At 40.8% G+C, this 25160-nt stretch overlaps 1 protein-coding gene across 1 annotated transcript in view; it reads left to right on the top strand.

The window, feature by feature from the left end:
• Positions 1–2316, top strand: part of trhra (thyrotropin-releasing hormone receptor a) — a 14520-nt gene extending 12204 nt beyond the window's left edge. Inside the window, exon 3 of the mRNA XM_043689362.1 lies at positions 1912–2316. Coding sequence (XP_043545297.1) covers positions 1912–2316 — 405 coding nt within the window. The remainder of the gene's footprint in view (positions 1–1911) is intronic.
• The last annotated feature ends 22844 nt before the right edge of the window (positions 2317–25160 follow it).

The raw sequence follows: 25160 nt of genomic DNA on the forward strand, positions 1-25160 counted from the left end.
GGTTAGCCAGTTTTCTATCCATTTGGCCAAATTTCCCTCTATCCCATGCCTCCTGATTTTCCGCATAAGCCTACCATGGGGAACCTTATCAAATGCCTTACTAAAATCCATGTATACTACATCCACTGCTCTACCCTCATCCACATGCTTGGTCACCTCCTCAAAGAATTCAATAAGACTTGTAAGGCAAGACCTACCCTTCACAAATCCGTGCTGGCTGTCCCTAATCAAGCAGTGTCTTTCCAGATACTCATAAATCCTATCCCTACGTACCCTTTCCATTACTTTGCCTACCACCGAAGTAAGACTAACTGGCCTGTAATTCCCAGGGTTATCCCTATTCCCTTTTTTGAACAGGGGCATAACATTCGCCACTCTCCAGTCCCCTCATACCACCCCTGTTGACATATCTTGCTCCTAGTTTGTAAATTTTGCTGATAAAGAGTTCTTTCAAATGACTCTGACAATCTGCCCAGAGGACAATCCAACAGAATTTACCATCTCCTGTTCTTGCATGACCTCTAGGACATTACATGCTGCTCACTGCTTGATGAACTTGTGGTTAAAATTGTTTTTTCACTTAAATGTCTCCAAAAGAGACAGGCAGTGTACTCGACTGTGTTGACAGCCTGACTCAGGATTGTCCTCCCACCTATTCTTCAAGGTGTGGCTGGCTGCCTGCCTTCCACTCTTCCTCTTGCCCATCCATCTGCATTCTGCTGACTATATGCCTTAGAATCCTCATCTCGTCCACTCCTCTAGGTGCGGGTGACTGCCTGTATTGAGGTTCCAGCTTTTGTCCACTTAAAGCTGTCACATCTCTCACTGTCAGACTCCTCTGTCTAATACTGTCCTTGTCATACTCTCCCCTTCACACTGATTCTCTATCACACTTTATCAGATTTTCTCTATTGCCCTCGTACTGTCACGTATTCCCTTTTCTCACAGTTTGCTGATGAATTTCTATTCTTTAATTAAGATATATTGTTTATTCTTATTGACTAGAAATTCATTTCATTGCTATTATTTGTGATTTACATAGATTGTCAAACTGCTGATACAATTCAATTATTTACTATAAAAGCATTCAAATTTCATGGCTAACCATTTTTGTGGCTCACTGCGGAGATTAGTATCAGAGATCTGCCTTAATCAATTATTTGTGCTGAGGCCCTTTAATATTTAAACAAGTAACATTTTTCCTACAATTTCCTACAATTGTGCAACTTTAATCCCACTGCTTCCTTTTTTTCTCATCGGCCATTCTTATGAAATGAACAGTGCTCGAGCTGGCATTTCTTCCCTTCTGTAGATGTTGATGAATTACCTTCTTGGACCACCAGTCCTTTTAATATATCTGGGCGATTTCAAGGCCACTTCAGACAGCTGAGGACTGGAGTCCAATATAGACCAGACTAGGCAATAATGGCAGATATCCTTCCTTCGAGGATACCAGTGAACTGGGTGGGTTGTTAAGACAATTCAGAAGTTTCATGGTCACTTCCACGAGTGCCAATTTTGTATTCAAATTCTGAAACTGACATGGTAGAAATTGAACTCATCAACTTGGATTATTAGTCCTCAATACAACCATTGCATCTATCAATGTTTGGCACCTCAGATTCCAAAGCAGTCTACATCCAAATGCAGCAAGACCTGGATGAAAACTGGGACCAGAGGGCATAATCTCAGAGGGCATCAAAATGTACAAGCACTGACATGCCCTGATTGCCTGGCTGTATATAGTGTGGAGGTCTCGGGTATGTTCTGCCAGGTGTACAACACATTAGCAAGACTTTTGGGCAGTAGCAAATAGTTTACTGTTAAAAGAAAATTAAAAACTGATAGAAGTTTGTATTTTTATGTTAGTATTAATGATTACAAAATAATTCTTCTTGTTTGGCCGCTTAGGTGACCAGGATGTTGGCTGTGGTGGTCATTCTCTTTGCTCTGTTGTGGATGCCTTACAGGACTCTTGTGGTCATCAACTCTTTTCTCAGCCAGCCCTTCACCAATCCCTGGATTCTGCTGTTCTGTCGAGTCTGTATCTACCTGAACAGTGCTGTCAACCCCATTATTTACAATCTGATGTCTCAGAAGTTCCAGGCAGCCTTCAGGAAGCTGTACACGTGTAAGGCGAAACTGTCAGAAAAACAAGCCAGTTATGATGTGGCTCTCAATAACAGCCTTAAGGAGCCTTCGAATGGAAGTCCTGACCACTTCAACACAGAACTAGAAGACATCACAGATCAGTTTCTGCCCTACAGGAACATCTCCTCTGTTGCATCACCAAAGGTGGTGTTCAGTCAAGCCTGAAATCCAGCTGATAAACGAGTTCGACATGTAAATAAATTTACATTTTATTAATTGCAGATGGGTAATGACCAAGACACAAAGGAAGACATTAATATATACATGGTTGTATTCAGTACTATACAATGCTCCAAAACATTCTCGTCAGTGAAACGTGGAAGGTCACTTCATTTGTATTACTGGGGTGGGTAGTCTTCTAGGGATGTGGGTTTAAATCCCACAATGGCAAGTAATGAAATTTGAATTCATTAAAAATTCTAGAATAAAAATCTGGCCTAACAGTGATCAAATAACCAACAATGATTATCATAAAAACCCATTACATTCACTAATAGCCTTTAAAGAAGAAAATCTACCATAATACCCAGTCTGGGCTACATGTGGTTCCAGACCCACAGTGACATCATTGACACTTAACTGTCTCTGGAAATTAGGAATGGGCAACAAATGCTGGTCTAGCCAGTGATGCCAAATACCATGAATGAGTAAAAGTAAATATATTCATTGTGAATTCTGTGTCAATATTTAGAGTATAGTCAATCTAATTATGACTTGTGATGTGTTCTTCCAGGTTAGCATGGTCTTATCTAGGGTATCGTCGATTTCCTGAGCCAATAATTGTTAAAATGTATAGAATAATCAACATTTCAGATCATTCCAATAACATTAAAAAAGGATTCAGATAATTCAAACTGGGCAAACAACATAACAAATTAATTTGGACTTAAGGGAACTGGTGTTGTTACAGTGCATTCAAACTGAGTTCATTTCTTTCAGACACTATCCTAACAAGATTTCAGGTTTGCTTACAATTCAATCATGTGAATTCCAATTCTTAGTGCAGATTTTATTTTTTAATGATTTACACAACTCAGGAAGTCTTAACATACCTTAAGAAAAATAATCAATGTTTCCTAACACCCTTCTGCAATGCCCACGCTATCTGGTACAACAGACTGAATGTTCAGTAAACTTATTCCAAACCTACCCACTTGGAATTGCAAGTCTCAAAGTTTCTGTGTACAATTTTGATTGTAAGCCTGGCTTATTGGAAACAGTAATGACATTGGAGAGTTGGAGAAGGAATGGAAGGATAGAGTACAGGAAGAGAAATAGAGCCATGAATAAGCAGCAGTGAGGAGCCAGAGGGTGAGAAATGAATGGAGGATTGTTGGTTGGAAGAAATATCGGCTCATTTGTCATTTCTGTGGGAAGATGTGAGGGGCTAATCCAAGAGAGATTTTTCAAATTGTGAAAGGATTTTGTCAGAGTCAATAATTAAAAACAATTTCCATTGGTTGAGGAATTGAGAACACAAAGGCACACTCTACCAATTGTTGCAACAGAGATGAAGGTGGCAGTTGGAGAGAGGTGCTAACCCTTCACAAGCTGAGCCTCCAGGACTCAAGGATTGTAGCAAACAATCACGTAAGCAAATGACCTGAGAAATTCCAAGTAAATGAGTATTTCCTTTCCATTTCCTTTGAACTTGGAGATTTATAAATTATTTAAATATGGAAGTGGCAAGAAATGATTTGAATGAGTAATGTGGTTTGGAGGTGAAAGGTGTTGTGATGAAACTTGCTGGAAATGTGTTCAAACAGAGTTGGCAACTCAAGCAAAAGTTGAAGATTTGTTTTTCAGAGTGAATTTGTGCATAGTATTGACTTGAGTGTTTCTCTATGCTGCCATCATCTGGGACTAACCACCATAACACATCTTCCTTGACCTTATGGTACCCTCTTGCTCTTGAGTGAGAAGATCAAAGGAAGTAGTTCAATTTGAGAACCCAGAGATCTCACCCCCTTATCCAGGCTACCAATTGGTGAGAAAGTTCTGTGCTGTCAGCGGTGCTGACTTTTGGATCAGAGGTTAAACCAATGCTTCATTCAGTGAAGAGCAGACCGTTCTTCTTGGTCAATATTTAACCCATAATATTTTAAAGCTGATGAAATACGATTGAAATGTAGTCCTTGCTGAAATGTAGGAAACATGTAAGGTCTCACAAACAATGGAGAACTAGTGACCAGATCATCTGTTGGGTGACATTGATTGAGGATTCAATATTGTTCAGGGCGCTGGTGGCAACTTCCCCTTCATCATCTGATGTTAGCTCTGAAATTTCTTAGTCTGCTCCTTAGAGGACAGATGGGTCTTCAATATAATGCCTCATCCAAAATATGACACCTCAACAGTACATCATGCATGCAACCCTGCACTCAGAGGGTAAGCCAGATTTTTATGCTCCAGTCTCTGGAGTGACATTTAAATCTATATTCTTCTGACTCAATGGTGAGAATATTCTCACTGAGCCATAGCTGACACCTCATTGGAGAATGTTGTCATATTTAAATGCGATTTTGTTGACACCATAATTGTAAATTCACTTCGCTATTTGGTACTGGAGAGGATATTAGAAAAATGGTGATTGTGTTTGCTTAACTTTCATTGGAAATTTTATTTATATAGAATCATCGAATGATCATGTCTGGTTGTCCTAGTCTGTTTTCTGAAGTGGTGTTACAATCATATACAAGTGCTAATAAATAAACCAGAAAATGACTGAAAATAATATCAATTATGTGGATTGTATTATTGTCAAGTCCATAATATTGTGTTAGACAGCATAATAGCTGGAGATTGTTCTGGTTTGGAATCAACATGATGTTAATTATTATACACCTGACTGTTATTGTACTGCAGTGTCTGAGAGATTGGCTGTGTGTTGATAACAAAGACACATTCTGACTGTTTGCTCACATAATAATATAAAAGAAAATCTGATGGGCATAAATCAGGCAAGTGGAAAATAGAAAAAAAATCAAAAGAAACAAAGTATAAAGTTAGTTTAAAGGCAGCTGTAAATTGTATTGGTGGGAATCTGGGGGTGTACATCTGGTGAGTATAGATCAGGTGGGTGTAAATCTGGTGAGTATAGATGGGTATAAATCTGGTACGTGCGTATCTGTTGGATGTAAATTGGGTGGATATAAATCTGGTAGGTTGCAAAGGAGTGGAGTTAAAATTGATCAAGTGTAATTTTGGATGGCTGATCAAGACTCAATGGATTCAGATGGTGCATTACATCAGAATGATAGCTCATGCCTTTCAATTACTGTGTGGTTCTTTCACTATGCTGTCTCTTTTGTCAGAACCCACACAGACCTAAGGAGCTGATACTTTTAGCTATTTGTTTTTTTTCTTTCTGCCCTTGTACCCCTTACCCAACAAAAATCCATCAGTCTTTGTTTTGAAAATTTCAAACATCTCCCAGCCCCTACAATCTCTCTGGGAAAGAGTTCCAGATTTCCACTTGCCTTTTTGTATAAAGAAGTGCTTCCTGCCACCTGGCCAGAACAGCCTGGTTTGAATGTTAAGATTATTTAAATTAAAAAAGACATTTTTATTCACACACATATGATGTAGAATAATGCAATATTTATCTGGCTACTTAGGGACACCTAGTTAGCTTAGTTGGCTGGATGGCAGGTCTGTAATGCTCACGATGTGGGTTCAATTCCTGCATTAGCTGAGGGGACTATGAATGATTTTCCTTCTCAACCTCTTCCTTTGCTTTGGCTGTGGTAACCCTCAGGTCGAACATCTACTGGCTGTCTCTCTCAGAGCAGGTGACATTGCTTTTTGCCAAGAGGGACACTGTACTCAGTATAAGCTCAGTATTGAGGGAGTTCTACACTGTCTGAGGATCACTACTGGGGTAGTGCTGCACAGAGATTTTAAACCAAAAAGTCACTTGCCCTCGCAAGCAAATGTAAAAGATCACAAAGCACTGTTACAAACAAAACAGAGTAGTCCTCTCCAGTGTCCTGATTAATATTTGCTTCTCCATGAATATTACTAAAACAGATTATATGGTATTGAATATAATGCTGTTTGTGTGAGGTTACTGTACACAAATTGTCAACTATGTTTCCAGCATTGCAACAGTGACTATGATGAGTATTTAATTTATTGTAAAGCACTGAGACATGTAGAAGTTCTGTGAGGCATTATATGAATGAAAGCCTTCCTCTGTTCTTAAAATATATGAGTGAACAATGCAATCTTATTCACAGAGGAAACTGAAGGAGGTATAATATTGTGTCTTCTTCCTCTATCTGTTACATTAACAGAGGCATCAATCCATTCATTTTAAACAGGTTTGTACTTCTCTTAAAACCACAAATAAATGAGTTTGCATAGGAAAATTGCACAGACTAATGTTATAAGCTTTAGCCTCTTGGAGATTGCTTCTCCACAATTAACCGATAAGATTTTGTGAAAAAAGACATTTTTATCTCATTGCATCTGAAGAAGCTTAGAGGGGCATGCTGTACTTGACTCTGAGTGCAATCCATCGATCTCCATGGGGTACGCTTTGAGATAAATGACATCTGCAGAGCTGCGTATACAACTGCAGGGAGGCCCAGTGTGCAACTGGACAAAGCTATTGAGTAATGGAGAAAGCCAGCAGCGTGGGTTGAGCTAAATTACATATAAAGCTTAGACCAGTCTTTAAAGATTCAATTAGCCTGACTCAAATTTTGAAATACATAAGCGCCGTTATACATTTCTATGTTAACATTATAAAACAATTCCCCTACTGGCAGTAACATACAAACCGAAGAATCTTTTCCACAAGCTTATCATCATCTGCAATTATTAAACTTATGAACATGGCTTGAATTTGGAATGGATGTTTCAATGTCTGGATCTTAGTCTCAGAGAAAGAGTTGTCAATGATTTCTTTCAAAATAGAAAGGAGAGGCCATTAAATATTGAACATGTGGATTGAGACTTTATCTAATTCAGTTGATAAAATCGATTCAATGTCACAGTGAGATCTAATAGAAAAAGAGTTATTTGTGGATTGCAAGTCTGTACCAGCAGTTAGAACACCCCACTCTCATTCAGGAAATCAATGTTTTCCAAAGATCATGACAATAGAAGAAATATAATCTTGGAAATTGCTGTTGTTATTGTATTGTCAGATGCAGAAGATTTCTGGAAGAATACTTTCCTGTTTTTTTTATATACTAAAATTGCAGTTTTAACGTGAAAGAGAACATTACACAATCTAATTCCTGCTCAACGGCTAAACTGTTCAATGTTGAAACTGATTTAACGCACAGCTGAGTTTAAAGTCCTGGTAACTGTAGAGAAATTGAAGGTCAGGGGGTTTGCACATATTCCTCATAAATTATGTCAAATGGAGCATTGACAACCCATTCCAATGCCAAAAACAAAGAATGTTTGTTGCTGAGGAGAATTGAAGGAAGCTTGTTATGTACCGAAATGTCTGGTCTCATAGATTTCAAGGACATTAAAGGGTTCCTGACCTCTGTAATTCTAGCGACGATTAGGAAAAAATCTCTGGAGAAACAAGAGAGGCAGCTATATGTTGCAGTTACAAAGAGTTGTGCTATCACACATTGACGTCCTGTTAAGAGATAACATAAAATGAGTCATATAATCACAGGTGTCAGGTTCTCTGCACTGTAACATTTGAGGCACAGGCTGTGTCTGGAGAATACTTCGTACAGTATATTGTAGTTCAGCTGTAAACGAACCTACTTACATATCAAAGTAAAAAGAACCCTGCTACTTCATCTGTGTTATATTTAAATTACATGAAGACAATATAATGGAGAGAATCCCTGTACCCCCATGCCCAGCCTCATGCTAACTCTTCAAATCCATCAAGAAATCATTGCATTAACCCAGATAGTGCTGAGACAAGCAGAGGGTGACTAAGCTCAGAGAAGCTGCGAAATAGCAAACAGCCATCCAACATGCACACGCCACACAAATACTTCACCCTGTGAGCAAGCTGAATCATCATGAAGATTAGCAAAGGCTTATCCAATGCAATCCTTAAAATAAGAGAAAACTCAAGGGTCAGGGTGAGTCAGAGAGATGGATCAGGGTTCAGGGTGGTGAGAAAGTTGAGGGGTCAGAAAGGTAGGTGAGAGGTCAAGGTGAGTCAGAGTGATCAGAGAAGGGCCAGAGTGGATTAGAGAGACATGTAAGAGGGGAGCGTGGGCCAGGGAGACAGCTGAAGTGTCAAGTTTCATCAGAGAGACAGGCGAGGAGTCAACAGTAGATCAGAGAGACCGGTAAGGACTTAACAGTGGATCAGAGAGACAGGCGAGGAGTCAACAGTGGATCAGAGAGACAGGCGAGGAGTCAATGTGGATCAGAGAGACAGGCGAGGAGTCAACAGTGGATCAGAGAGAGAAAGGTGAGGAGTCAACAGTGGATCAGAGAGACAGGCGAGGAGTCAACAGTGGATCAGAGAGACAGGCGAGGAGTCAACAGTGGATCAGAGAGACCGGTAAGGAGTCAACAGTGGATCAGTAAGATGGGCATGGAGTAAAGTTTGGGCAGGAAGATAGGAAAGCAGCCAGGGTGGTGAGAGAGACAGGTGAGGGGTCAGAGAGACAGGTGAGAGTTCAGGGTGGGTCAGAAAGACAGGTGAGGGGTGAGAGAGGATCAGAGAGATAGATGAGAGGTCAGGAGTTGAGAAAGGCAAGTGAGAGGTCAGAATGCATCACTTTGGACCAAATAATAAACTTCTGGAATGAAAGAGTAAGATGTAGACTGATGGCTGGGATGGGGTCATCTGAAATCCAATTGTACCCAGAAGAGAAAAGTGGTGAAATTGATGAATGACGCATACAAGGCCAACTTGTACAGCTATATACTTCAAAATGGAGATCTAGTGCACCCAGTACATTAACTTCCAAACATTATTGCTCTTTACCATGGGAATAATTTCCACACAGAGGTTTGAAACAGCCACATGTTAGATTAAGGAGGTGAGCCTCTCAAGTAAACATCTTGATGTCGCTGCCAGATGTGGAGGGAAAGATGAGGAACATGAAGATTGTTAATACATCTTTTGAAGGTTTCACACTCTTAGGACTCTTGGATTCAAGGCTGCTTTACTGTTTCATTCTGGAATGGGTGAAAAAAACAAGTTTGCACAAACCTCACTTCTACTCCGTGGGACTTTGGAGGTTATGGGGTGATCAATCAAAGTGGGGAGGATTAAATGATTTGATAGGGCTAATAGAGGCAAACATCTTTCTTCTGCTGGATCAGTCTGGGGGCAGACTATTATAATAACATTCAGGTAATTCAGAAGGAATGTTAGGAAACACTCCCTCACACAATGGGGATTGGAGTCTGGAAACCTCTCCTCCAATAAAACTATTGAGGCTGGGAATTAGTTTGCTGGGAATCAAGTTTTAGATAAGGTTCTAAGGAATCTCGTGTATAGACTGAGCAATGGAATTGAGATATAGAGCAGCCATTATCTAACTGACTGTTGGACATGGCTCACTGACAATCTGTTCCACTGACAAAGTGATAAGCGACAGTATTGGAATGATGTATTGCAGACAGTAAGAGAGGAACACGTGGGCTAAAGAAATGAGAAAGAGAAAAGGAGACATTCAAATATACTCTCTTTCTCTCTCTCTCTCTCTCTCTTTCTCTCTCACACACACAGACAGGCACACTTGAACACTCATACGCACCCGCACTCAAACACCCACACACAATCTCATACAATCATCATACACACTCACCTACACACTCCTATTTTCACATACACACACACACACACTACTCACTCGCACACTCCCATTCTCACCCACACATACATGACTCAGCCATATATGCTAATCCACACACTCATACACACACACACACACATATATTCACATTGCAACCCCAACACACACATTCACACATACTCACACAGAAACACAACATTTATACAAACTCAAATACACACTAACTCACGATCTTATTCACTGGCATCTTATACACTTTGTATTTAATATTGCAAATTGCTCAGAGGACTTAAGTTTTGAAGGATTGTGGAAAATAGATTTATTTCAAGGTTTGTGGAAATACCTGAAGCATTTGCTTTGAAAGTTTACTGTCAACATTGGAGATTTCTTTTCAACAAGATCCCCTGCTATTCAGATGTCTTGTGATACCTGCTAGCTTTGCTGTAAACCCCTGTTGGGATTGTCTTGAACGATGACCGGCTTGGAGAGGTACTGGTTTGATCTGTTTCAGTTGGAGAGAGGCCTGCCAGGTTCAAGCTTGAATTCCAGGAAAACCTGCTAAGAACAAACTGCCCAGCTGCCCGCACTCATTTCTGAAATGAAAATGCTTTTGTTGATTCAGAGCGAAATCTATTTGTTCTTTTAAAACAATGATCGAAGAAAGATATGAAGATTGTATTTCCTCAGCAAACTGTATCTGCAAGACTTCAGTGATAATTGCTGATGATTAATGAATTGACCACACGTGCCAGAATATCAGAGCAACAGATTCCGGAACATTTTATGTTTTATCTTTTTGCAATCAAGAATAACCCATCAACCAAAGTTCCTTTCTTCCAGAAAGCCCATTTATGCAAAGCAATATTTCAGATTACTACTTATGTTAACCAATTATTCATCTTTGTTGAACAAGTTTTATTAGAATGTTAAACCAATACCTATGTTCATTAAGCAACTGGTTGATAGATCCTGCTGTTTAAAACATGATATAAGTAAGGGATGTAATTGGCTATACTGGTAATTGGACCAGGGGAAAAGTGGGTTGATGGTAATAATGCACACCTTCAGCGTTGGTCGTCACAACACACACAGACAAGTCTTTTCAAAGGACAGAATGTTCTACATAATGTCTTACCAGGAGCTTCCAAAAGGGTGCAAAGTGCTGACACCACTGTGTAGAATTTTGATTTAAGCTACAAACAACATTCAGCTCATGGGATATGGGGATATGAGATATTGGTGCACCTGGATGAACTAATGAATATTTACACAGCTTTCTGTTTGACGGTTGAGAACAAGGTAATTTGGAAAGGGATTTATTTAAATGCATGCACATTCACTCTTTCAAACTAATGATGTTAATGATTGCGCCACCTGCTGTCATTTAACAGGAAGAGTTTGTGATGGAGAAGCTGAGTCTACACTTCCTGCTGAGGTTCATTGCACTGCCTGCTGAGATGACACAATTCAGTATCAACATGAAATGTTGATGTTGCCAGGGCAACATTTAATGTCCACCTCTATCATGGTTATGTGTGGTTGTTGTGGATGGGGCTTTCTCTCCCAAGCCAGAAATGAGATTGAGTGTTCCCATTGTACCCAGTTGTTTAGTCTGCCCTATCCCAGTGCATTGAGCTACTTTGCACACAACAGAGTTCAGTAGGATGCTGGAACGGCCAATATGGGAAACGGTGAGATTTCTTCAGCATCCATTGCTTTGTCATGGCAACCAACCCCACTTTCAGGGCAGTAACCATCCATTTCTGACTATTGCTGTCACAGAAGCTTGGGGATTGGCTGAGAGCTCAGCTTAAGACCAACATGCTCTGCATCACGTTACCAGTTTGACAGCAGTAGGGGCATGAGTTCATTCCTCACATCTAGAAAAAAACCCGCTGGACAAATGACAAAGGATCCAAATGATTCTGTAATATTCTTACTGCAGCATCAACTGCCTATCCCCTCCTTCATGTGATCATTGATTTACACACCCAAAGTGATTCAGATATATGATGAAGACACTTACATCTTCACCAAACATTATTCCATTTAGGCTGATATCTTACCAACTGGTTATTGAAGACTAATTACTACTCCGAATCATTAAAGCATCAGGGGCTAGATAATGGCCACTCTAACACTCCAATGAACATAAGTTCAAATCTTACTAGAATTTGAAAAACCTAGAAATGAAATGGCAGCATCAAAAAAGTGATTATTGTCAGATTGTGATTAAATGCTTATCTCATTCGTTAATGTCTTTTACCCCCAATTTCACCCCTCTGATTGATATAGCAGTCTAGTTCCACAACAATGTAGTTGATTCTTAATTCTCCTTTGAAATGGCCTAGCAAGCCAGTCATCAGAGTAATTGAACAATGAAATGAAGCCCACAACCTGAAAATAAAATCTGTATAGGTATTCATCAGTCAATTGGCAGGAGTGAAGTATTTTACTAAGAAACTGACAGGTATCTAGGGAGTAGCAACTGATGTACAAAAATGATTGGTTTTCCAATTAACAATAACAGTAGAGATAGATTCACTCAGTAGGACAGTGAGAATATTGACTTTCAGTCTCCACTAAAAAACTGGTTTAGGATGACAAGTGTAGACAACAGAATTTGGAGTGGGTGCTTAACTGTAATTTTTAAGCAAATATTTGTAACATTCTTTCCTTAAGTTGATAGCTAGTGCAATCTAGCACTCTCAACTCCCACATAGAGTCTCATAATTTTTTATGCAAAAACAGTTGTGGAGAAATGGTTTATATCTCACACGTGTCAACATCTGGTGGGGAGTATTCCCTTCTGTGGCATTGAATATTGAAACATGTCTATCAACTCATGAGAGCACCAAGATGTTGAGAGTAGTTATGTGAAGTGCAATTTAATTTAACAGCTCAAAATACAGTAGTCGTCAATTGCTGCCCTTAGTCAGATGCTGTGCCAGGATAAAAATGAACAGTCTCAGAGAGAGCATCCTAATCAAAAATCATGATGCAATCACGTTGCATTGACAATATTTTTTAAAGCTTCAGATTATTGTATTACTGTATGCACATCAAGATAATATTAACCTCTCACAGGCTGTTCTTCTTCCCAGTTCATTCATAATAGATTATATGTTAAAGTTCCTAACTGTGTCTGAGTTACAAAGAATGACTCAAGACAACTGTTAAGCTAATACGTTGAAAAGAAAGAAAATAAGATCATAAGAAACAGAGTATTAGTAGGCTGTTCAGCTGCTCCAGGCTGCACTTTCAATAATATCATGGCTGATCTCCTACCCCAACTCAACTTTCCTGCCTGATCTCTACTTACCTTCATTCCCCCATAGTTGAAAATGCATGAATCTCTGCCTTGAATATACTCAGTGACAGCTTTGGCAACTCTCTAGGGTAGACCATTCCCCAAAGTTTCTTTCAAAGTCTTTGAGTGAAGAAAATTCCTCCTCATATCAGCTCTAAATGGTCAATCTTTTATTCTGAGGCTTTGTACCCTATCAATGGACTCTCCTGTTAGGGGGAAACAGCCTCTCAGCATTTACCATATCAAGCCAACTCAATCTTTCAATGTTCAATGATATCAGTTTTCAATCTTCTAAGTTCCAGAGTGAAATCTATATTCCTCAATCTCTCTCACTCGAACAGCCTATCATCTCAAACATTAATCTAGTCAATCTTTGTCGAATTGCCTCTAAGGGAAGTATATTATTCCTTAGCGAAACATAGAGCAAACTTCTGCACAGTGCACCAAATGTATTCTCACTTGCCCTCAGACTTTGTTACTCTATTACAACAACTCCTTTGCAATAAAGTACAATGGACAATTTGCTTTCCCAATTTTTGTTGTTCGCACATGTGAAATTATTTCAGGATTCAAACTTTACTTTCCATCAAGCTTTCCAACATTTCTGTGTTGTAATGAAGTAAAATATATGGAAGGAAAACAGAAGATGCTGGAAATACTCAACAGGTTAGGCAGCATCAATGGGGGGAGAATTGCTGTTAACATTTCAGGTAAAGACCATTCTTTAGAAGTGACATTTCAAAATAGATTTTGAGCAAGTAAGCATCATCCTGGAGATTACCATTGACCATAACTGGATGTATCATGTGAATGATATGGCTGCAGGAGTAGGTCAGGGCCTAAGAACTCTGAAGTGAGGAACTCACCTCCTGCTTCGCCAAAGTCTGTCCTTGTACAAGGCACACGTCAGGTGTGCGATGGAATACTCCCCACCTGCCTGGATGACTGCAGCTCTAATAATACACTAGAATCTTGACAACACCCAGGACAAAGCAGCCTGCTTGATTAGCACCAGATCCACCACCACAAATATTCACTCCCTCCACCACCAGTCACAGCATTCACCATCTCCACGGTACCAGCTACAAGAATGGGGAAGGGATGTGTGCTGAGAGTTACAGAGAGGTGGGCCAGGGTGTCACAGAAGGAAGTTCAGAATGTTGAAAAGGGTGTTAAGGCATGGAAAGATATGTTTGGTGGTGGCAGTAATGGCAGAGGGTAAACCATTGAATATGGAGACCTGTGGTTTAGAAGGTGAGGGCAAGGTTCTGGGAGAGAAAAGAAGGGGGTGAGGATGGAGTTGGAGGGTCATGAGAAACACTCCAGCTACTAATGTGCATAATCTTCCTGGCCACAGTGGAGGCCTGTTAAGCACTGCTTGCATAATCACATTTTCAGGCTGTGAACTTTATGGACCAGGTTTAAGACTACACTCTCCTCCGTGATTAATAGTTGACTTCATCAGCAGCAATCAGGAATAGCCAAGAAACCCTTGCATTTCTCATGGACAACTGTCATTTTATTTACATGTTATCTTTCTTTTAATCATTCTTATTCATTTTCAGAATTTTATTTCATCCACCTAATACTTTTGAGGTAAGTGCTGAGATGAATAACTTTAGATCATAGAATCATAGAACCTACAGTGCAGAAAGAGGCCATTCAGTCCATTGAGTCTGTACTGACCCGCATTCCACCCAGACCCAACCCCTACCCTATCCCTGTAACCCTGCATTTTCTATGGCTAATTCACCTGGACTGCACATCCCTGGACATTATGGGCAATATACCATAGCCAATCCACCAATAACCCGCACATCTTTGGACTATGGGAGGAAACCAGAGCATCCGGAGGAAACCCACACAGACAGGGGGAAAATGTGCAAACTCTACACAGTCACCCGAGGCTGCAATTGAGCCTGAGTCCCTGGCGCTGGAAGGCAGCAGTGCTATTGAGCCACTGTGCTGCCCCCCAAATGATAGTTGAACTGGAAATGATCTCTGTCAGCATAGACTTGAACAAGAAAGTTATTGCCAGGAAGAAAGGGTTGAATGTGAAAATTTGGACATGATTCAGATAATCGATTGTTGAAAGCATCTTCACTCCAACTTAAAACTAGATGCAAAATGTTCCTCGATCAATCACAATGCGCTCCCTTAGGATCTTGTGCTGTCTCTGTATCTAGAGTTTCTAAGTTAACCTTTTGTAATGAATGACAGGAAAGATTGGAAGAGCAAAGTGTTTTTTTACTTTAGTAAGCCTTCAAATCGATTGCACACAAAGTGTCTCAGGAAACCAAACTCCCAATCACTCAATACACAGGACAGAATCTTAAGCGCAGCGTTAATATCCAACTTGCAGTCAGTAGAAAACTTTGGTATCTATTTTTGTGCTCAATTCCATAAACACATGTAAGAATTACTTCTGCGTTGCTGCCACTATCGAGTTGTACACAGAGGGATCCAAACAAAACCAGAGACATAGAGGATCATTGTGCTGTTGGTTGAAAAAATAAATGTTGACCAACACACTTGGAGAATTGCCCTGCTATTCTTTACAGGGTTAGTGGCAAAATGTAGGAGAGTGAGACCAGCACAGTGACAATGGACTGAATGGTCTTTTTTTGACTGGCTCAAAGGTAGAAGACAGAGGGTGGTGGTGGAGGGTTGTTTTTCAGACTGGAGGCGTGTGACCAGTGGAGTGCCACAAGGATCGGTGCTGGGCCCTCTACTTTTCGTCATTTACATAAATGATTTGGATGTGAGCATAAGAGGTACAGTTAGTAAGTTTGCAGGTGACACCAAAATTGGAGGTGTAGTGGACAGCGAAGAGGGTTACCTCAGATTACAACAGGATCTAGACCAGATGGGCCAATGGGCTGAGAAATGGCAGATGGAGTTTAATTCAGATAAATGCGAGGTGCTGCATTTTGGGAAAGCAAATCTTAGCAGAACTTATACACTAGGGAGTGTTGCTGAACGTTGCCTTCCAGCACGTACATCTCATTTCTCCTGCTCTGTTGCCCCGACTCCCTCCATCTCTCAATCCATCACATTTATCCTGGTCTATGAATCTGTCCATGGTTTTGCCCCCACCCTATCGCAGATATCTTCAGCTCTACTTTCTCTCCTATCCTCCAATCCTGTTTCCCACTGTCTGCCCACCCTTACATTACACAATATTGGCAAATCCTTTAGCCATCACACTTCTGCAGTTTATCACTCTATACTTGAATGTGTGCATCTCTCTCGCCATCTTAAACGATTTCCTCAAGATCCGTTGATTTGATTGATCTCCTTCTGACACACTGTTCAATCTCCTTTTCCTCTTGCTTGTGTAGCATTTTAGCAAGCCATCTTTCATTAATGGTGCTACATAAACTTATGATTTTGCAAACTATGTACAGAATCCAGCTTCACGAAGTAGCTGACCATCCCTCTTCTGTATCCATTAATTTATGTGTGCGAGGGTGTCATTTCTGGTTGGTGAGAATGGATGGGGTAATGATGAGGATTACAGTTTTATACACTTCACCTTTAGTGTTGCACAAACAATACATGCTGGGAATTCAAATGAGGTTGATACACCTCCCCAGCAGGAATAGCTTCGGTTGTGCTTCTAAAGGATGGAAATAAAATAAAATACCTCATTTTAGAGCAAGCCAAGCTCAGGTTGTCAATGGGAGGTTGTTGTTATCCTTTTGTTCAGCATCAGTTAGAGCCTGTTGTCAAATAAACAGCAGATGTCTTCATAGCAATGTCACTAGTTGTTTGTCACATGTCATTTATATGTATAAATATCGATAGATGTTATTAATAACATAACTGACTGCACCATGAACAGGTTGATTTATGACTCGACAAATAACAATTCACAACTGTTATTTGTTTTTATGTAAAGAATAAAAAAAATTACACAATCAGAGGCAATCGAATGACTAATCTTCATTGAAGATTAGCTTTCACTGTATTCAAACCAAACTAGTGGCAGATGGAGTTTAATTTAGATAAATGTGATGTGCTGCATTTTGGAAAGGCAAATAAGGGCAGGTCTTACATACTTGATGGTAAGGTCCTGGGGAGTGTTCTGAACAAAGAGACCTTGGTGTGCAGGTTCATAGTTACTTGAAGTGGAGTCGCAGGTAATTAGGATAGTGAAGAAGGCATTTGGTATGCTTGCCTTTATTGGTCAGTGCATTGAGTATCAGAGTTAGGTAGTCATGTTGTGGCTGTACATGACATTCGGCCACTTTTGGAGTATTGCGTGAAGTTTTGGTCTTCTTGCTATAGGAAGGATGTTGTAAAACTTGAAAGGATTCAGAAAAGATTTGCAAGGCTAAAGGGAGAGGCTGAATAGGCTGGGGCAATTTTCTCTGCAGCATCAGAAGCTGAGGGGTGACCTTATAGAGGTTTATAAAATTGTGAGAGGCATGGATAGGGTAAATTGGCAAAGACTTTTCCTTGGGACTGGGGAGTCCAAAATGAGAAGGCATAGGTTTAAGGTGAGAGGGGAAAGATATAAAAGGAAGGTAAGGGGCAACCTTTTCACACAAAGAGTGGTGTGTATATAGAATGAGCTGCCAGAGGAATTGACGAAGGCTGGTACAATTATAACTTTTATGTATATGACTAGGAAGGGTTCAGAGGGATATTAGCCAAATGGTGGCAAATAGGACTATACTTATATAGGATATCTGGTGGGCATGGATGAGTTGCACCGAAGGGTGTGTTTCCGTGCTACATACCTCTCTGACTTTATGACTCAATGGTGAGCAAAAGTCATTGTCTAAGCATTTATTGGAGATTGAACTTTGTTTTCATTCTGTCTCTGCTGAAAATGTGTAGCTGGAAAAGCGCAGCAGGTCAGGCAGCATCCAAGGAACAGGAGAATCGACATTTCGGGCATGAGCCCTTCTTCAGGAAAGAGGAAAGTGTGTCCAGCAGGCTAAGATAAAAGGTAGGGAGGAGGGACTTGGGGGAGGGGTGTTGGAAATGCGATAGGTGGAAGGAGGTCAAGGTGAGGGTGATAGGCTGGAGTGGGGGTGGGGGTGGGGGCGGAGAGGTCAGGAAGAAGATTGCGGGTTAGGAAGGCGTAGCTTCTGGACAGAGGAGATGACTTGGGGTGTGCAGTGAGAGAGGGACTCACTGAAATCCTTGTAGAGGGAGGAAGAGAGCTTTTTCAAGGAAGGCATCCTTGCAAGAGGATTCGGAGTAGGTTAAAATCTTCAAGGAGAAAGTGAGGACTGCAGATGCTGGAGATCAGAGCTGAAAATGTGTTGCTGGAAAAGCGCAGCAGGTCATGCAGCATCCAAAAGGAGCTGCCTGACCTGCTGCGCTTTTCCAGCAACACATTCTCAGCTCTGATCTCCAGCATCTGCAGTCTTCACTCTCTCTTCATTCTGTCTCTCCCATTTCTCCAGTTTAATATTACTGAACAGAGCACCACACTTAAGAGGCAATGATAATTTTCTACCAGAAAGTCTAGAATCTATCTGATTTGCCTTTTCCATTCTGGTAATCCCATGATACACTGACAATGGACTTCTTGACAAATCGATGAAACTACGTCTGCAACAGTCTTGATGTGAGTCGAGGAAGACCCCACAATGGTTGAGAGTTTTGATAATCATTTTCGCAAACTCATCCTTTTTTATCTCAGTTGTTGAGAGAGCTGATGATGAGGGTGATGTTAGTGTGGTCAGTAACTATGGAAAGTCTAATGTTGTATTCTCAGGTGATGGTGATGAGGAGTTAATAGGCAGAATCATTTCTTCCTGTGCCATATATCTTTTATATGCTATGTATGAATGAACCCATGATACTGTTCACAAAATCGTTGAGCAGTTATAGTCAAAGAGATGTACAGCACAGAAATAGACCCTTCGGTCCAACCTGTCCATGCCAACCAGATATCCCAACCCAATCTCGTCCCACCTGCCAGCACCCGGCCCATATCCCTCCAAACTCTTCCTATTCATATACCCATCCAAATGCCTCTTAAATGTTGCAATTGTACTCATCCATGCCCACCACATACCACCCTCTGCATAAAAAAGTTGCCCCTTAGGTCTCTTTTATATCTTTCCCCTCTCACCCTAAACCTATGCCCTCTATTTCTGGACTCCCCCACCCCAGGGAAGAGACTTTCTCTATTTATCCTATCCATGCCCCTCATGATTTTATAAACCTCTATAAGGTCACCTGATAGCCTCCGATGCTCCAGAGAAAACAGCCCCAGCCTATTCAGCCTCTCCCTATAGCTCAAATCTTCCAAACCTGGCAACATCCTTGTAAATCTTTTCTGAACCCTTTCAGGTTTCACAACATCTTTCCAATAGGATGGAGACCAGAATTGCAAGCAATATTCCAATAGTGGCCTAACCAATGTCCTGTACAGCTGCACCATGACCTCTCAACTCATGTACTCAATACTCTGATCAATAAAGGAAAGCATACCAAACGCCTTCTTCACTATCCTATCTACCTGCTACTCTACTTTCAAGGAGCTATGAACCTGCGCTCCAAGGTCTCTTTGTTCAGGAATTTCTTTCACCTGGAGCAATGGCTACCTCCGGGAAAATGTTTCCAATGGTTCCTTTGATAACCTGATAGCCGAATGAAGTATCATCATAAGAACTTAACGGGAGGGAGGGATAGTGCTGTAGAACTTCAATGTTCACTTGGTCATCAGAAATAGTCTGCTGAATTTGCTGGAGAAGCTCATCCAGAGTGTAGAAGCAAACATTTCTGATATGATCAATTTATGGTCTGAAATTTGAACTTTATCAGATGCTGAATCCACACCATCAACCATATATTCTTCTCTTTCTGTTCTGGAATCTCATACATTGTACTAGTTAACAATTGTGACAGGTTTGGCATTGTTGGTGCAGTATATGGAGATCCCATGATTTTTGAATGAGCTGACTTTGACACTTTGCTTTTCGCTCTTGTAAAATATTGCTTCACACTTGTAAACTGAATTATAAGGAGGAAGCCATTCATCCTTATGAGGCTAGTCTGCCATTGAATTAGATCTTGGTTGATTTATTACCTAACTCCATCTATCCACCTTGGTTTCATCACCTTAGCCAACAAAAATCTGTCAAGCTCTGGGTTTTAAAATGTTAAAATTTTCAATGGACTCCAAGCCTCAGAAGCTTTTTGGGGGAGAGAGTTCAAGTACTTTCACAGCTCTGTATGTGAAGAAATGCTTCCTGACCTCATCCCTGATAAGCCTGGCTTTAATTTTAAGGTTGTGTGCCTTACAGGTTTTCTCCACCTACACCACCAAATCCTTCAATCATCTTAAAATCCCCAATCAGCTCATCCCTTAATCTTCGAAAGAAAGATTACTGAGGATGGTCAGTGGTGCTATTAAACTGGTCACAGGCTTGACCATCTTAATTAATCTTGAATGATGTATCCTGAGGTAAGAATTCAGCACTGTTAGCTTCTACATCAAAGCCAATTCCACCTGTTACAGCAACTCTCTCCCACAAGATCCTTCCTGACATGAACCTGCTGGATAAGCTATCTCCAAAATGTTTTTTTTTAGTGTGGAAACAGGCCCTTCGGCCAAACCAGTCCACACCGACCCTCCGAAGAGTAACCCACCCAGTCCCATTTCCCACTGACTAATGCACCTAACACTATGGGCAATTTAGCACGGCCAATTCACCTGACCTGCACATCTTTGGACTGTGGGAGGAAACCAGAGCACCTGGAGGAAACCCACGCAGACACAGGGAGAATGTGCAAAGGCTGAATTGAACCTGGGACCTTGGTGCTGTGAGGCAGCAGTGCTAACCACTGAGCCACCATGTTCTGCTTTTTCTCCATCTAATCCTTTTCTAACATGAGTTTATGTTCTTGATCACGGTTGAAATTCATTATAAATGTCTTCGAACTGAAGCTTGTAGCAATGGGAAATATACTGAGCATCAGTTTGGAGAGAATAGAAGAAAATATTTTGCAAATCAGAACAGAATAGATGGGCATAATGGCCTCCTAGGGTTTTCACATGATTGTCTGCAATTGCAACAAATCAATGTCATCATTTTGTGTCCCAGTCCTATGTCAGTGTATCACCAATTGTATGGGACTATGAAGATGTATTAAATTAAGTCTGTCAACAATAAAGTACATTTATATAGCATCTGGCAAGGCATTACAACATCCCAATGCCATCACAGAAACATAATCAGACAAAAGATAATTGAACCCCCCCCCACCCTCCTCCTAGAAGAGGAAACATTAGTGCAGGTCAAAAGCTTTGTCAAATACCTTAGGGAATGTTTAGATTGAGAAAAGAAATACAGAGTTGTTTCAGGAGGAAACTTCTGAACTTAGCACTCTAGATAGCCACCAAAGGTGGAGTGAAGGAAGTGAGGGCTGCACAAGTGTTTACATATTGAAGACTGCAGAGATCTCAGAGGTAGTCTCAGAGCTTTTTAGAATTTTTGCCTCAACATGGACAGATTCTTAGCCACTGGGTGTGTGCACCAATGCACACTGCTAGTGGTCAAGTCTGAGCAGTCAATCTTTGATGCTCACCAGGTGGGCAAGGCTTTGTTGAAATATCTCATCTGAAAGACGACACTTTCAACAGCGTAGCACTCCTTCAGTATGGCACTAGAAGTATCAGCTGACCTCTTTGATCAAATCTCTGAAATGGAACATAAGTTGGGCAGAGTGCTACCCCAAATGAACTACTGTTGTGGTTATCTACGGTTAGCCTGGTTTATCTGCTTTGGTTAAACTGCTTTCCAATTTAGCCTGCTATTGTACCTCCTTGTCCATCAAAATAGAAATGCATTGAGAAGCCCATTGCACAATGGTGCTCGTAATCCAATCTGCAGTGGTAAATATATGAGGAAGGTTATCAAAGATTACAAAGGGATCTTGATTAATTGGGCCAGTGGGCTGAGGAGTGGCAGATGAAGTTTAATTTGGATAAATGCGAGGTATTGCATTTTGGTGAAATAAACAAGGGCAGGACTTATATAGTTAATGGTCGGGCCCTAGGTTGCGTTGTTAAACAAAGAGACCTAGTGGTTCAGATACATAGTTCTTTGAACGTTTCATCACAGGTAGATAGTGTGGTTAAGAAGGCATTTAGCACACTTGCCTTCATTGCTCAAATCATTAAGTATAAGAGTTGGCACACCACGTTGTCTTGTACATTGGCCAGACCACTTTTGAAGTACTGTGTATAGTTCTAGTTGTCCTGCAATAGGAAGGATATTATTAAATTGAGGAGGGTTCAGAAAAGATTTACTAGGATGATGCTGGGACTGGAGGGTTTGAGCTTTAGGGAGAGGCTGGGAATTTTTTTCACCGGAGCATAGGAGGTTAAGGGGTAACCTTATAGAAGTTTATAACATCATAAGGGGCATGGATAAGGTGAATAGCAAACCCTCAAGTGGGGGAGTTCAAAACTATGGGGCATGTTTTTAAGGTGAGAGGAGAAAGATTTAAAAGGGATCTGAGGGGCAACTTTTTCACTCAGAAGATGGTTCATATGCGGAATCAACTGTCACAGAAAGTGGTAGATGCGGGTGCAGATACAACATTTGAAAGATATTTGGATAGGTACATAAATAGAAAGGTTTAGGGGGATATCAGACAAATGCAAACAAGTGAACAGCATAGATGAGTTGGACCAAAGGGTCTGTTTCCATGCACTATGACTCTATAACCCCCATCAGCTACAACTACCAAATGCTCTTTGGTAATCTTTCCACAGAGAATAGCACCAAAACAAAAAGGTAGCTCAGTGGTTACCACTGCTGCATCACAGTGCTGGGATCTGAGTTCAATTCCCGCCTCGGGTGACTGTCTGTGTGGTGTTTGCACTTGCTTCCCGTGTCAGTGTGGGCTTTCTCCAGGTGCTCCGGTTTCCTCCTACAGTCTAAAGATGTGCAGACTAGGTGAATTGACCGTGGTAAAAAATGCCTTGTTTCATCCAGGGATAAGGGGGTTAGCCATTGTAAAAACCTTATGTGTGATTATGGGGGTCTAAGTGGGATGCTGTTTGGAGGGTTGATGGGCTCAATGGTCCTCTATTGTTAAGATTCCATTTAAGACTGAGATGAGGAGAAATTTTTTCACTTAGAGGGCTTGGGATTCTTTATGTTACAGAGCTGTGCATGCCTTATCTCTGAGTATAGAAGATTATATGAAGATTAGTCATAATTACATTGAATGATGGAGCAGACAGCTCAAAAGGATTGAATGTTCTCTGCCTATATCTTAGGAAAATTTGAATAAAGAGGAAGAGATATGCGCCAATGAATAAGGCAAGGCATTGTGTTCAGAAGGCATAGAGTTGGGAAGCAGTGGCACAGAGCTGTCAGCAAGGTGCTGAGAGTTGGAATGTTCTTTTAGTAATCTATCACTGAGCAACAGTTCCTGAAATGTATTCTGAACACACGGCAGGGGTTTTACATATTCATTACTTGATACTGAATGTGACAGCAATGTTAGTACAAGTGAAAACCTGGCACTATAAACAAAATCGCAGAAAAAAACTTTGCTTATAAAAATATCTCTCATGTCTCTGTTGTGCAATTACTGAGTTAAAATGTGTAAATCTTCAAAAGAATGATTTTGATACCATGTACTGCCCTGAAGTAAGTTTTCCCCAAACTTATGATGGATTTCAGACTATATCCAGCAAGAATGAAAACACCTGTAAGCTGTGAAGAAATTCTCCCTCTCCCTTTTAATTCCCTATCCCCTCCCCTGACAGTGTAAACCAGAGAGGTTGGGTGTTTCTGTTAAAATCCCACTGTCGTCCTGAAGGCATCAATTTGGCAAATTCTGATGACAGCATTAAATCTAATCAGCCACTTCAGTTAAAGGCACGGTTGGAGCTGGGGATGAAGAGAAAGGGATCTAAGCACAGCAGGAGAGGGAGTACAGAGAGGGTCAGGCAATACAGTAGGTGTGGAGTAAGGGGTCCGACATTGATTTGGGAAGTGTATGGGGGAGATCAGAGACAAGTGGGAGCAGGGTCAGATCAGGGGAGTGAGGTATATCAGAGCAGGAGAACAGAAATTGTTTTTCTGTTGGTCGAAGCTCCCAAGCTCAGCATTGCCATTCAGGAGTGGTCAGTGCGGATGAATTTCACCATTTTGTATATATCGTCATTGTTCAGCAGTGATGTCTCCTCCAGGATAAGGAAGATTGATTCCACCAACCTCCCCCCACACCCCCCCCCCCCCCATCCCCACCTTGAAATAAGAATATTTCCACATCTGCAATCAGACCCCAAAATCTACCCCTTCTTCCTCAATTTAAGCAGGGTGTTTTCAGTGATTTTCTCTGTAGCCTGCTGCTTCCATTGCTTAGAATGCATGTAGTACATCCCATTTTTAGCTATTCTAGTTGCTACTCCTGATTTGCTCTTCTAAACTCCACATTGAACCAGAACTGATCCCTTGGCTTGATGACAATGGTAGAGAGGGAGGCATGTTATGGGGTTACAAATTGTGCTTGAATACAATTCTGCTACTGCTGATACTGTCAGTACCTCTGGATATCTAGATTTGAGCTGCTAGATCTGTTTTGAAGCTGTCTTATTAGACAGCATAGTAGTATCATGTGTTAAAATGGAGGGTACACTCAGTGTGATAGTGGGACTTTGTCTCCTTGGACAGATGTGTCTGTGGCAGGGACACTTATGTGGATGAGATTAAATAGGTTTTCCCTGGAGCCTCAGTCTAGCAGATATGACCTTTAAAATCAGAATAATGTTACCAAGTTGCTCTTGATGTGAGGTTGGGATACCTGTTACTACCTCATGAGATTGGAGTATGTGTGTAAGCTGTCTAGACTGTTCTGTGTACTGAAGGAATCCAAATGAAACTGTGTTGCAATTTTATTTTTCAATATTTCATTAGAGAGCATGTATTCTGTAGAAAGAAATGATTACCTCTGAATAAGTTAAAGTT

The sequence above is a fragment of the Chiloscyllium plagiosum genome, chromosome 4 (genome assembly GCF_004010195.1).
Source record: "Chiloscyllium plagiosum isolate BGI_BamShark_2017 chromosome 4, ASM401019v2, whole genome shotgun sequence".
Lineage (NCBI taxonomy): Eukaryota > Metazoa > Chordata > Chondrichthyes > Orectolobiformes > Hemiscylliidae > Chiloscyllium > Chiloscyllium plagiosum.